At 44.2% G+C, this 13,757-nt stretch overlaps 1 protein-coding gene across 4 annotated transcripts in view; it reads left to right on the top strand.

Moving 5' to 3' along the window:
* Positions 1 to 13,757, top strand: part of DHX8 (DEAH-box helicase 8) — a 32,568-nt gene that overhangs the window by 12,716 nt on the left and 6,095 nt on the right. For 3 of the 4 annotated variants that reach the window (XM_003131379.6, XM_084984279.1, XM_084984278.1), the window contains exons 11-18: positions 728 to 875; positions 2,272 to 2,453; positions 4,460 to 4,654; positions 4,950 to 5,135; positions 5,266 to 5,476; positions 6,146 to 6,327; positions 8,775 to 8,915; positions 11,154 to 11,309. In XM_003131379.6, the coding sequence (XP_003131427.4) occupies positions 728 to 875; positions 2,272 to 2,453; positions 4,460 to 4,654; positions 4,950 to 5,135; positions 5,266 to 5,476; positions 6,146 to 6,327; positions 8,775 to 8,915; positions 11,154 to 11,309 (1,401 nt within the window). Of the gene's footprint in view, positions 1 to 727; positions 876 to 2,271; positions 2,454 to 4,459; positions 4,655 to 4,949; positions 5,136 to 5,265; positions 5,477 to 6,145; positions 7,076 to 8,774; positions 8,916 to 11,153; positions 11,310 to 13,757 lie in introns of all 4 variants that reach the window. The other variant, XR_014821075.1, reaches the window with a different exon arrangement.

The following is a 13,757-nucleotide window of genomic DNA, read 5'->3' as shown; positions in this document are numbered from 1 at the left end:
TGCAGTTTCTTTTTTTTTTTTTTTTTTTTGTCTTTTTAGCTATTTCTTGGGCTGCTCCTGCAGCATATGGAGGTTCCCAGGCTAGGGGTTGAATCGGAGCTGTAGCCACTGGCCTACGCCAGAGCCACAGCAATGGGGGATCGGAGCCGCGTCTGCGACCTACACCACAGCTCACAGCAACGCCAGATCGTTAACCCACTGAGCAAGGGCAGGGACCGAACCCGCAACCTCATGGTTCCTAGTCAGATTTGTTAACCACTGCGCCACGATGGGACCTCCCTCCTTCTGCAGTTTCTTCCCACATGGTCTTCTCATGTCTGCTGGACATTGTTGGTGACAGAGAATTCACCCATTCCATCTTCAGATGGATCTGACCCATAGCTTTCCTTAGGTCGCGCTGATATATCTTACTGAGGTGTCTACGTTGGTCTTAATTTTAGTTCTCAGGACCATATGGAAGAATTCTTATCCCTTTCACATATGTACCCTCTTTTGGGGCTCTCATCGTCAAGCCCCACATCCCCCGTTCCTTCAGTGATTTTTCATTGTCCTTGTTCATTTTCTTAGAATATGGTACAGTTTATCCATTTCTTTTGTGTAGTCTGGTACATGGATAAGAGCTTTCTTCTGGGTGGATCTCTTTTTTTTATATTCGCGTGGCTTCACATCTACATTTAATGCATGCTGAGATCGCATTCTGATGTTGCTTTGTCCTCTGTTGCACTAGAACCCGGATGGCTCCCTATCCCAGGCAGCGATGATGCAGAGTGCCTTAGCCAAAGAAAGGCGGGAACTCAAGCAGGCCCAGCGGGAAGCCGAGATGGATTCTATTCCCATGGGACTCAACAAACATTGGGTTGATCCTCTGCCTGATGGTAGGATTCTGGGAGGGGGTATTTGGACTTAAAAAAAAAAAAAAAAAAAAAACTGAACCATCATATACACAGGAAGAGGGCAGTTCCAGCACATAAGTGAAGATGTAGCCTTGGCTTTGGTGATTTGGGTTTTTTTTCCCTTCACTTAGAGCATGGTGTTTATTTGTTTTATGCATAAGGAAGTTCCTGGGCCAGGGATTGAATCTAAGCCACAGCTGCTACCTGTGCCACAGCCATTGAAGTGCTAGATCCTTCAACCTGCTGTGCTGGGCTGGGAATGGATCCTGTGCCTCCACAGTGACCTGAGCCACTGTGCCATAGCGGGAGCTTTTGTTTTTTTTTGGTTTTTTTTTGTTTTTTTTTTGGTCTTTTTGCTATTTCTTGGTCTTGGGCCGCTCCCGCGGCATATGGAGGTTCCCAGGCTAGGGGTTGAATCGGAGCTGTAGCCACTGGCCTACGCCAGAGCCACAGCAACGCGGGATCCGAGCCACGTCTGCAACCTACACCACAGCTCACGGCAACGCCGGATCATTAACCCACTGAGCAAGGGCAGGGACCGAACCCGCAACCTCATGGTTCCTAGTCGGATTCGTTAACCACTGCGCCACGACGGGAACTCCAGCTTTTGTTTTTTAAATGTTTTCCTTAACTGTGGTCAAATCATTGAGACTGGCTGAATTTTCTTCTGAATAACTTAAAATGTTTTGAAACTGTGTAGTAAGTATTAACTAATTCCTAGATACAGTCCTAACAGGTACTTATTAGTTTGTGTTAGGTAACAGGGGATATAGCTGTGGAGAAAACAAGACGTGATCCTTACTAAGACTTTACAATATAATGAGGAAGGTGGAATTAACCAAATAAGTAATTAACAAAATCATGAAAAAGTATGGGAAGTGTAGTTGGGTATGGTGGGTCACTTCCCTGGGTAGTCCTATTTACCCAAGGGATAAACAGGACTTAATCTGTTGGAGGGATTGGCTTGGGGATTGGGGAGCATGTTCCAGGCTGAGAAACCGCCTGTGCTGAGGCTTTGAAAGAAGACCCGTGTGGCTGGAAGAGATCAATGGGCTGAGTGGTGGGGGCTGAGGTGTGGCCACCAGGATTTTGGAGATGGCATTAGGAATTTGGAGCTTAACTCTCAAGTTTGTGGGGAAATGCGGCAGAGTTCTGTGCAGGACAGTGGCAAGATCTGAGTTGCCTTTCCGAAGGTTATTGAGGGTGCCCTGCAGAATGGATTGGAAGGGGCAAGGGTAGATGTGCAGTGAATTAGGAGGCTTTTGTAGTAGTGGAGAGAGATGGAGGGATGTACTGGAGAAAGGTGATTTGTTGAGTGTGGAGAGACAGCAGCGAGGGAGCCTGAGGATGATAATCAGTCACCCATTTTCCTTTGCAGCGGAAGGCAGGCAGATTGCTGCTAACATGCGGGGCATCGGCATGATGCCCAATGACATTCCTGAGTGGAAGAAGCATGCTTTTGGGGGCAACAAAGCTTCTTATGGAAAAAAGACCCAGATGTCAATCATCGAGCAGAGAGAGAGCCTACCCATCTACAAACTGAAGGAGCAGCTTGTCCAGGTGAGACCTTTGTTGGGTGTTGGTGGGGGAGTCAGGGTGTTTTCTAAAAGGAAGATGACGTTTTAATTGAAATTAGCACTTTCGAAGTGGCTTTTTCAAAGGGGATGGAAGAAAACCATAACATCTCCAGGTACTTAAAAGGTATGTATATACTAGTTTACACATTTTTTTTTCCTATGAGGAAATCAGTCTATTTGAACTGGGAATCCTTGGAGCAGTTACAGGTGGACACAGGCCAACAGCTCTGGTCAATAAGAAAAGTGGGGATACTTGACTTCCCACTGAGGCAAGTCCTTGCTTCAGGTACTTATTTCCATTTTCTGGAGATCTGATTTAAGACCACTAAACCTTCCTGAGGTTATTAGTTTCCAGCAAATCCTTTCAATAATGTCTTGTACATATATAAGCCAATGTGTATGTACACACAAGTACATGTACACACACACACAGATATATGTTTTACACATACTGTATGTATTTCTTGATGGCAGCATATTGTATGTATTGTTTTGTATCTTGCTTTTTGCCTTTAATGGTGTAACTCAGATTATTCTTTTCTTGTTTTTTTTTAAGTGCTTTTTTTTTTTTTTTTTTGGGGTCTTTTTGCCATTTCTAGGGCCGCTCCCACGGCATATTGAAGTTCCCAGGCTAGGGGTCTAATCAGAGCTATAGCTGCTAGCCTACACCAGAGCCACAGCAACGCGGGATCCGAGCCACGTCTGCAACCTACACCACAGCTCATGGCAATGCCGGATCCTTAATCCACTGAGCAAGGCCAGGGATTGAACCCGCAACCTCATGGTTCCTAGACGGATTCGTTAACCATTGAGCCACAACAGGAACTCCTTTAAGTGCTTTGTTATATGTATATGCTCTGGCTTATTCACTAGTCCTGTGTTAATAGGCATGTGGGTTGATGGCAGTCCTTTGCTGTTGTAAACAGTGTAGAAATTGGGTGATTTTGGAGAGTAAGATTTTGGAGATTTGGGAGTAGCAGTAGAAAGAAATGCTAGGAGTTCCCACTGTGGTGCAGCAGAAATGAATCTGACTGGGAACCATGAGGTTGCGGGTTCCATCCCTGGCCTTGCTGAGTGGGTTAAGGATCCGGCATCGCCATGAGCTGTGGTGTAGGTTGAAGATGCATCTTGAATCCTGCGTTGCTGTGGCGTAGGCCAATGGCTGTAGCTCTGATTAGACCCCTAGCCTGGAACCTCCATATGCCTTGTGTGTGGCCCTAAAAAGCAAAAAAATTAAAAAAAAAAAAGGAGGAGTTCCCGTCGTGGCGCAGTGGTTAACGAATCTAGCTAGGAACCATGAGGTTGCGGGTTCGGTCCCTGCCCTTGCTCAGTGGGTTGACGATCCGGCGTTGCCGTGAGCTGTGGTGTAGGTCGCAGACGCGGCTCGGATCCCGCGTTGCTGTGGCTCTGGCGTAGGCCGGTGGCTACAGCTCCGATTCGACCCCTAGCCTGGGAACCTCCATATGCCGCGGGAGCGGCCCAAGAAATAGCAACAACAACAACAACAACAACAAAAAAAAAAAAAAGGAAAGAAAGGAACGCTGTATGTTTTTTACTTACTACTGAATTCTTTAATCATATGCATGTAATACTTGGAGAAACATACATATACATGCATAAAATAACATATCAGGGCTACATGGGTGATAGTTTATGCTTTTAGCATCATCTTTGTGTTTTTTATGAAATTAACAAGACCAGTAAGTTAAAAAAAATAAATTTGAGTCAGTTAAAACAAGAAAACCCATAAAGTGTAAAGCCTTTAATTTATCGTACAGGCAGTTAAAATATGAAAGAGCCCATAGAAAAATCACCATTAATAATTTTTTTTCTATGCATGATTAAAAATAATTTAAACCCTGATTATCATCCTGCATAGGTGTACTGTTGTTTCCTCTTCTTCTCCTTGAGTGTTAGAACATTATCATTTTACTCCAGAGTAACGTGTGACACATTTTAATGACCGTGTTTATATTCGGTTGCTTTCAGGCTGTTCACGATAACCAGATCCTGATTGTTATTGGAGAAACAGGATCTGGGAAGACAACGCAGATCACCCAGTACCTGGCGGAGGCGGGCTACACTTCCAGGGGCAAGATTGGATGTACCCAGCCCAGAAGGGTAGCAGCCATGTCAGTGGCCAAAAGAGTGTCGGAGGAGTTTGGTTGTTGCTTAGGCCAGGAGGTGAGTGGGTGGCGCAACTGTTCTGTAAGGATTGGAGGAAAGCATAAAGGCCCAGATCTCTAGCTGTAAAATGGGAATCATACCACCTTCTTTCAGGCTTCTCCTGAGGGAGAGGGTCTTCTCATGGTCGTCTTTGATCTGTGCAGAATCACATCCGAGGCAGATTGTGTTATGAGGAAATCCCTGTACATCTTAGTCCGCTTCTCTCCATGAGGATCATGGATCACAGTCTGGGCTGGCGATTGCAAAGCGGAGAGGTTGGTGTCTTAAGGTTTCAGCTTCTGCTCTGCTTTAGGTGGGCTACACCATTCGATTTGAGGACTGCACCAGCCCCGAAACAGTCATCAAGTACATGACCGACGGGATGCTGCTCCGAGAGTGCCTGATTGACCCCGACCTCACCCAGTATGCGATCATCATGTTGGACGAGGCCCACGAGAGAACAATTCACACTGACGTGCTCTTTGGGTTGTTGAAAAAGGTAACCAGGTGCTCCTTGGTGACGCTTCTACCCGTTGGGAGGATGGTTCTCCCCGTTCGGAGAATTGGATTTGGTCTCCGTGCCTCTTTGGGCAGTCCTTCTTAGTAAACCGCATCGCGTTTCCCTTTAGACGGTTCAGAAACGGCAGGACATGAAGCTGATCGTCACCTCAGCCACCTTGGATGCAGTGAAGTTTTCCCAGTACTTCTATGAAGCGCCCATCTTCACCATCCCAGGTCGAACATACCCTGTGGAAATCTTGTACACAAAGGAGCCCGAGACAGATTATCTGGATGCCAGCTTGATCACTGTCATGCAGATCCATTTAACAGAGCCACCAGGTAGGGGAAAGAGCCTTTTTTTCCTCTTAGGCCAAAAGTCTTAACTTGGGTCTTTTTCGATCATCTTTTTAAAAGTGCTTTTTAAATATTGATCTCTCTGTAATTCTCAGGTTTGCATGTTTGAAATGGTGGTGATGAAAATATAAATAATGGTGTGCAGGGCTTAAATGCATCTATTTAAACATAGACACATTTTATTTTTTATTTTATTTTATTATTATTATTATTGTCTTTTTTCCTTTTCTAGGGCTGCTCCCGCGGCATATGGAGGTTCCCAGGCTAGGGGTCTAATCGGAACTGTTGCCGCCGGCCTACGCCAGAGCCACAGCAACGCCAGATCCGAGCTGTGTCTGCGACCTACACCACAGCTCACGGCAACACTGGATCCCTAACCCACTGAGCAAGGCCAGGGATTGAACTTGCAACCTCATGGTTCCCAGTCAGATTCGTTAACCACTGTTCCACAACAGGAACTCCCATAGACACATTAAAAAAAATTTTTTTTTAAAAAAAAGAAGAAACACGGAGAGGTGAAAACCTCTTGATTTGTTGGAGGTCAGCATATGAGTGTGTTTTCCATCATTTGGAGTCCCGTGAATGTCACTGTGGCCTCTGCCTAGAACACACGCAGAATGAGAAAGTCGCTTACTGCTCCGGTTCCCCTCTCAGGTGATATCCTGGTCTTCCTGACGGGTCAGGAAGAGATCGATACCGCCTGCGAGATCCTGTATGAACGAATGAAATCCCTGGGACCCGACGTTCCGGAGTTGATCATCCTCCCGGTGTACTCCGCTCTTCCCAGTGAGATGCAGACCCGAATCTTTGACCCAGCGCCACCTGGCAGCAGAAAGGTAACCCAGGCCCTTGCGGTGTATGCAGCTGACCCTAGTGGGGATTGCTTAAGGTGTTTGTGAGTCTTGTTTATTGTGTTTTAGAAAGTAGTCCAACCGGTTTGTTAAGGAGTGAGGGTCTTGTATGTGCTCCCTGCTCCTCCTCTTTTTTTTTCCTTTTTTGACAATTATTTCCTGAGCATCTGCCAGGCTTTGGCCTAGACATAGGGTCACAGTCTGAGGACAGGCTTCTTGCTGTGGGACATCCACCAATAACTATATAGTGTGAAAGTGCTCCTAGTGTGTTGGGTACCCCCCGCCCCGGGGTGGTGGGGGACATCCAACCCGTATTCTTACGGTCCTGAAGAACACTGGGTGTTCATCTTGGCAGTAAGGGCAGGAGAACATGCATTCTGAGTAGACGGAACAGCCTTGTGGTCTAGGGGTGAGAGGGCAGGGCCATTTGAGGGAGCTGTGTAGTTGCAGCAGCTGAAATTGACTGTGTGAGTGTGAATGAGACAGTGAGAAAGGAGACAGATGAATTTTAAGATCATAGCTTTATTGACATGCCATACAATTTACATGCCATGCAATTGCCCCTTTAAAGCACGCAATTCAGGAGTTCCTATCGTGGCGCAGTGGAAACAAACCCGACTAGGAACTATGAGGTTGTGGGTTCAACCCCTAGCCTTGCTCAGTAGGGTAAGGCTCTGGCATTTGCTGTGAGCTGGGGTGTAGGTCGAAGACCCGGCTTGGGTCCCACATTGCTGTGGCTGTGGTGTAGGCCAGTGGCTACAGCTCCGATTCAACTCCTAGCCTGGGAACCTCCTTTTGCTGCGGGTGTGGCCCTAAAAAGCAAAAAAAAAAAAAAAAAAAAAAAAAATCATACAATTCAGTGCACTTTAGTATATTCACAGAATTTTTTGTACATTCACAGAATTGTACAGCTATTATCAATATTATGATTAATATTAAATCATTGATTAATGATTACGATCATTAATCGTAAGTCACTACAGTTAATTTTTTAGAACAATCTCATTACCCCCAAAAGAAACCCTGTACCCTTTAGCCGTCATCTCCCAGTTACCTCTCTGCTCAGCTCCTGAGAACCACTAATCTACTTTCTGTCACTCTGGAGTCACCTATTCTGGACATTTCATATAAATGGAATCGTAGAATATGTGGTCCTTGGGGACTAGCTTCTTTGACTTAGCTTGTTTTCAAGGTTCGTCCGTGTCGTATCGTGCATATATTGCGTAGAGGTACTTCACTTCTTTTTACTGTGTCATAGTCTGTTGTAGAACAGAATGTACCGCATTTTGTTTTTTCCTCAGTTGATGGACTTTGGATCGTCTCCACATTTTAGCTGTTATGAATAATGCTGCTATGAACATTTATTTACGAGTTTTTGTGTGGACATATGTTTTCATTTCTCTTGAGTACATACCTAGGAATGGAAGACAGATGGATTTTTTTTTTAATTGAAATATGGTCGATGTACAACATTATGTTAGTTTTGGGGGCACCACAGAGTGATTTGACATTTGCATAATTATAAAATGATCACCATGAGAAGTCTAATAACCATCTGGAAGACAGATGGATTTGAATAACATTAGAGAGTTAGAACGGTCAAGACAGAGTGGGTACCTGGAGGTCTAGGAAGGGCAGAGGAGAGAAGTCAGGAATGACTGCCGGGTTTCTGGCTTGGGCAGCTGGGCGGGAGATGGTACTGAGCAGGGAAATGAGGAGGAGGGGCAGACGGGGGAAGGATGATTCCTCCTCTCTTCTGTTCCTGGTGATTGCGTTTTTTTTTTCCGAGAGGGTTTGGTAACTCTGTGGCAGATAGAAATCTTTCAGGGCCGGTAAGATGCTGGCATGATGTGAGATGTTCTGGTGCCTCCTAGCAATGATTTTTCCTAGCAGTTGTGTTTTATTGTCTGAACCTCTGGGTGGAAGAACAGTGGCAGTGCCAAACTGAGACCAATAATCTTCTAGATCACACATACTGCTGCATGCACACAAACTGTGAAATTCCTCTGCCGCCTCGTGGTTCATTTTATGATCAGAAAAAAAAAAAAAATCTCCCTCTTGTTCCGCATACACAAACATCCCATTTTGTAGTCCAGATGTCCCTGTGCGGGAAGGAAAATCTCATTTTGCACTGGCACATGTGAAGCCAGGAAATCCCTGCTTTCCCAGGGTGCTAGAAAATTAAAATTGTAGTAATCAACATTGAATCTAGAAAATGAGCTATGTAGCCATTTGCACCAAATGAAATTGGCTTTGATTGGCCATTGCTTTTTCCCTTTGCATTCCTCTTAGGTACCACCCCCCCAGCCCCCACCCCCCTAACCCTTAAGATGAAGGTACCTCCCGTTTTATCTAGGGAGAGGGAGAGCCACACAATCCCTTTGGGAGGGTGTCTGGGCAGCTCAGTGCCGCCGTGTCCCTCTTGCCTGCAGGTTGTGATTGCCACCAACATTGCAGAGACGTCACTGACTATCGATGGCATTTACTATGTGGTGGACCCTGGATTCGTGAAGCAGAAGGTCTACAATTCCAAGACAGGGATCGACCAGCTCGTGGTGACTCCTATTTCTCAGGTATGGCAGCTTCTCCCAACAGCTTTTCTGAAAATCCTGGTTAGGGCCTTTCTGAAATTTTTTATGGTTTTGTGTTTTGAACTTTATTGTTTTAAGATAGGGGTTGCTTTCTTAAGATAAGGGAGATTTTAACATTGTTTGTTTTTAATCTTTAAAATAGTTTTTCAACATTAAAAAGCCTCATAAAACTGGAACTTAAAAAAAAAAAAAAAGAAATTGAATCCTAGTACCCTAGATTATCTAATATAGGTGGTAAGAATATATTTTTATTTTTTATTTTTTATTTTTTTATTTTAAAGTACTGCACTTAGCCACAGATAGCTGAGGTGGTAATAATTCATGAGATGATAATATGTTTCCTTGGTAATTACGGAATAATTTCCTGCCTGAATTATATTTAAAAATGAATAACCTGATCATCCTTTTTTAAGGGCAGTTTGGCCAGACTGTATCCAAAATTTAAAAGCTCATTTCTTTAACCTAACAGTTCTGCTTCTAGAAACACCCGAAAGTTAGAAATGATTGACTATGTATCCAAAGGTAATGGAAAAGAATGTTTGCTGAAGCATTGTTTCTGTTGGAGGGAACCTGGACCAATTCTAAATGAGCTCCGCCAGAGACGTGGTTTAATAAAATATGGTAAATTCATGCCATCGAATGTTCTGTGACACTAACATGGTGTTGTGTATCTATATTTAATGACATAAGCATATAACGGTGATCTATTATTTGAAAAAAGTGAGCTGCAGAATAGCATGAGTAGTATAATCCAATTTTTGTTTAAAAATAGATGGTGTGTGCTTGTGCACAGTATGCGTGCACGTGCCTGTGACTGCAAGCACGTAGGTCCAGTGTTAGCCGAGGGCATTTCTCGGGGGTGCTGCTGGCTGGTCACTGTGCTGATGGGGAAGGCACATTTTCTTCCCAGCACTCTCGTGTGTTGTCTTAATGTTTTCCAAGAGGCAGGTACTACTTTGACAGTCTATAAAATCATAAGGCTGTTTTCATTTTGAAACTGAAGTAGTAACAGCTGACACTTGTGGGGTACTTCCTCAGTGCCAGATACTGTCCCAGGTACTTTCACATCCTTTGCGGTAGCTGTTTTCATTCTCATTTCACAAATGAGACTTACCGAAGGGGTCAAGTGACCTGCCTAAGGTTACACAGCTGGCGGAGCCAGGACTTAAACCTGGCCGGTCTGGCCGTGGCATGTGTGCCCTGTACCAGTTCTCCTGGGAGTGACACATGCAACTTGCAGTGATGGAGAAAGTGCTTACCTCTGCCCTCCCTGATCTGGAGAGACATCTGTAGGATGCTGTGGCATCTGCCACGGTGTGTAGTTGCTGCCTGCCTTCGAGTGGGTAGCGACCTTCCATCCTCCATCCTTTGGTTTGAAGCTGGCATAAGAATTTGTAAATTCTGATACTGTTTACAAGACAGATGGTTTTGTCAGAAAATGGCCCTCTTCACATTGCTATGCGCTGTTTCCTAGCAACCTAGGACTAAACTACATTTCTTTTTTTTCATTTCAAAAATTAGCACCCTTCTCCCTTAAGTACAGAAGCGATATTACGTTATTCTGGGAATTACCCATAGTCCTACTACCAGCAACCACTATCATCATTTTGATATTTTTCTTGCCCATCTTTTTTCCATATTTGTTTCAGGTTGCAATTCTAGCGTAGTAAGTGTGCAATTTTTGGTTAAGTATTTCATTTGCCTGATTATTAAGGTAATATATGTTCAATATCAGATATTTGATAAAGAAAATAGAACTCATCTACAAGCCTATCGTAAGAGTTAGGGCCACAGTTAACATTTTAGGGTATCTTTTCCTAATTTTTCACTTCTGGTAGTTTGTATGTATGCATTAAGATTTGGGGGTTTTTGTTTGTTTGTTTTTTTCCTTTTATGGCTACACCCGCACCATGTGGAAGTTCCTGGGTGAGGGACTGAATCCGAGCTACAGCTGTGGCAATGCCGGATCCTTTAACCCACTGAGCAAGGCCAGGGATCAAACTGGGGTCCTCCTGGCTACTTAGTTGGGTTCGTTACCACTGAGCCATGATGGGAATTCCCGGAGCATTGGTAGGTTTGGATGTGGTCCTAAAGGAAGTGAATTAAACCCCATTTCGGATTTTGCCTGTTGCCGAGGGCCCCCCTTTTAACAGATTCCCTGGGAAAAGCCGGTAAGCAGTGTTTAATGGGTATGTTACTTTTATATGCCCACCCCTCTAGGCTCAGGCAAAACAGCGAGCTGGCAGAGCTGGGAGAACAGGCCCAGGGAAGTGTTATAGGCTGTACACAGAACGTGCCTACCGAGACGAAATGCTGACCACCAATGTGCCGGAAATCCAGAGAACCAACCTGGCAAGCACAGTGCTCTCGCTCAAGGTAGAAATCTCTGTCTTGTTAGAATGAGTTGGTGGAACAGTCCGATCCTATGGCCTTAGTAGATGAATCTCAGTTTTATGAACCTCGTTAAATACTTCAGCAACCTCATGGAACCAGTCCCTTTGAGTGGAATGCAAATGGCTGTGATAACAGCCTCTCCACTGTGGCTCTGGGGCTAAATTGGCGTGTGTGCTGTGACATTTTTTTTCTTGCCACCGTAACTAGCAGGATATTTGGTTATAACAGATTTTAGTTAGGAGCGTTTTCTAACAGGATATTAGAAAAATCGAATCAGTGCCAAACTGTGAACAAACTCACTTCTCTCAACCCTTTAACTTTCGGATCCAACCTTTTAGAACAGAAGCAAAACTCCCAGTCCAGAAACTTTGCAAGGGAACTGTCAGTACAGGTTTCAGACTGGCCCCTGGAGGCTTGGTTCTCATTCTGAATCGTCACTCTTCCTCTCTCAGTCCCCAGTGAGGACCTTCATTCTCTTTTGGCAGGGGAGCCACATGAGTAATTTCCCAGATGATGGCATCCCCGCGCCTCCGACACCGATGCCGCCCTGGAGCCCTGGCACTTCAGTGGTGCCGAGTACTCTGTTGTAATTTATTATTCATTCCCTGTAAGAGAGGCTGAACAGAGCGTCAGAAAAAAAACCTGCTCCGGTCTCCGGAGTAAGAACAGAGAGGCATCTGTGGCTCAAACTTCTGCTCTAAGCTGTGTGTCCTTGGCAGATTTATCTGCTCGGCCCTCTGCTCTGTATTCTCTCAAAAAGAGAGGCTGTTAACAATCTCTCTTGTGAAGGTAAATGAGATAATGCAGGTAAAGGCGCTTGGCACAGTGCTTACTGATTGCTGACATAATTCCTTGTTCTTATTCATACAGTAAACATTTATTGGACACCTGCTGTGTTTATGGTCACTGTCACATTATGGGAAAGAAACAGAAAGCTTAGGTCCTACCACCTCACGTTTGATATGCACTTGGATAGTGCTTCATTCATTTGTTTCTTTTATTCATTAAATTAGCTCACAGATGTATCAAATGCCTACTCTGTGGCAGGCACACAAGTTGCCCTGTGTTGTCACAGATTGCACTGTGTTGTCGTGGTTTTTTGGTCCATGTCTCACCATTGTGAACTGTGAGAGCAGGGACTATATCTTGATCTTTTTTTTTTTTTTTTTTTTTTGGCCATGCCTGTGTCATGCGGAAGTTCCCAGGCCAGGGATCAAACCTACACCACAGTAGCAACCTGAGCCACAGCAGTGACAACACTGGATCCTTAACCTGCTGCTGCACCACAAGGGAACTTGCATAATCATCCTTCTATCCCTGCAGCGTGATACAGGGCGCCTCTTAGATGCAGAGTAGAAATTATGTGTGCAAGAGACAGGACAAGCTGGTTATTGTCTTTATTTTTTTTTAAATTACGATAAAATACACAACACATTGTCGTTGTCATCTTTTAAAAATATCTAGTTCATTGGCATTAAGTACATTCAGTGTTGTGCAGCCATCACCACTGTCCATTTCCACACCTTTTTCATCATCCCAAATCGAAACTCTGTACCCATTAAACGAAAATATCCCTTCTTCCTTCCCTCTTGCCCCTGATAACCATTATTCTCCTTTCTGTCTGTATGAATTCGCCTATTCCAGGTACCTCATATAAATGGAATTATTCATTTGTCCTTTTGATTTGGCTTATTTTATTCGGCGTGATGTTTTCATGAACCTTGCAGTGTAGTGTGTGTTAGAAATTCACTTGTTTTTAAGGGTGAATGATATTCCATTGTATGTATATTCGGCGTTTTGTTTATGATCTTTTGATGGACATTTGGCTGGTTTCTGCCTTTTCGCTGTTGTGAATAATGCTGCTATGAACGTTAATGTACAAGTATCTGTTTGAGTCCCCGCTTTTGGTTCCTTTGGGTATGTATCTAGAAGTGGAATTGCTGGGCCATTTGGTAATCCTGTGTTTAATGTTTTGGTAAATCACCAAATCGTTTTCCACAGTGACTGCACCATTTTACATTCCCACCAGCAATGCACAAAGATTCTTATTTCTCAATATCTTGCTGATACTTGTTATTCTCTTTCTTTTTATTTCCCTTTCAATTATAGCTCTAGTGGGTATCCTAGTGGGTATGAAGTGGTATCTCATTGTGGTTTGGGTTTGCATTTCCCTAATTGCTGGTTATGCTGAGCACCTTTTCTTGTGCTTGTTGGACATTTTTATATCTTCTTTGGAGAACTGTCTACCTTTGCCCAGTTTCTAAATGGATGTCATTTTTTGTGTTGAGCTGTGCATACTGTCATTATGAGAGACTGTTTTTCAGAGTTTCCCAGGAAAGTTTTTGCTTTCTAACAGTCTTGAATGTTGTGTGGCCTGGCCCTGGATGTTACCGCTGATCTTCCTGGTGGCTTCCTAATTGCAGTTGAAGG

The sequence above is a fragment of the Sus scrofa genome, chromosome 12 (genome assembly GCF_054392235.1).
Source record: "Sus scrofa isolate SSC_HxYL_T2T_F1_AM1 chromosome 12, Sscrofa_HxYL_maternal_Yorkshire_Landrace_v2.0, whole genome shotgun sequence".
In the NCBI taxonomy this organism is placed as follows: Eukaryota; Metazoa; Chordata; class Mammalia; order Artiodactyla; family Suidae; genus Sus; species Sus scrofa.
Note: the sequence above shows the minus strand (reverse complement) of the source record. Positions and strands in the feature narration are given on the sequence as shown.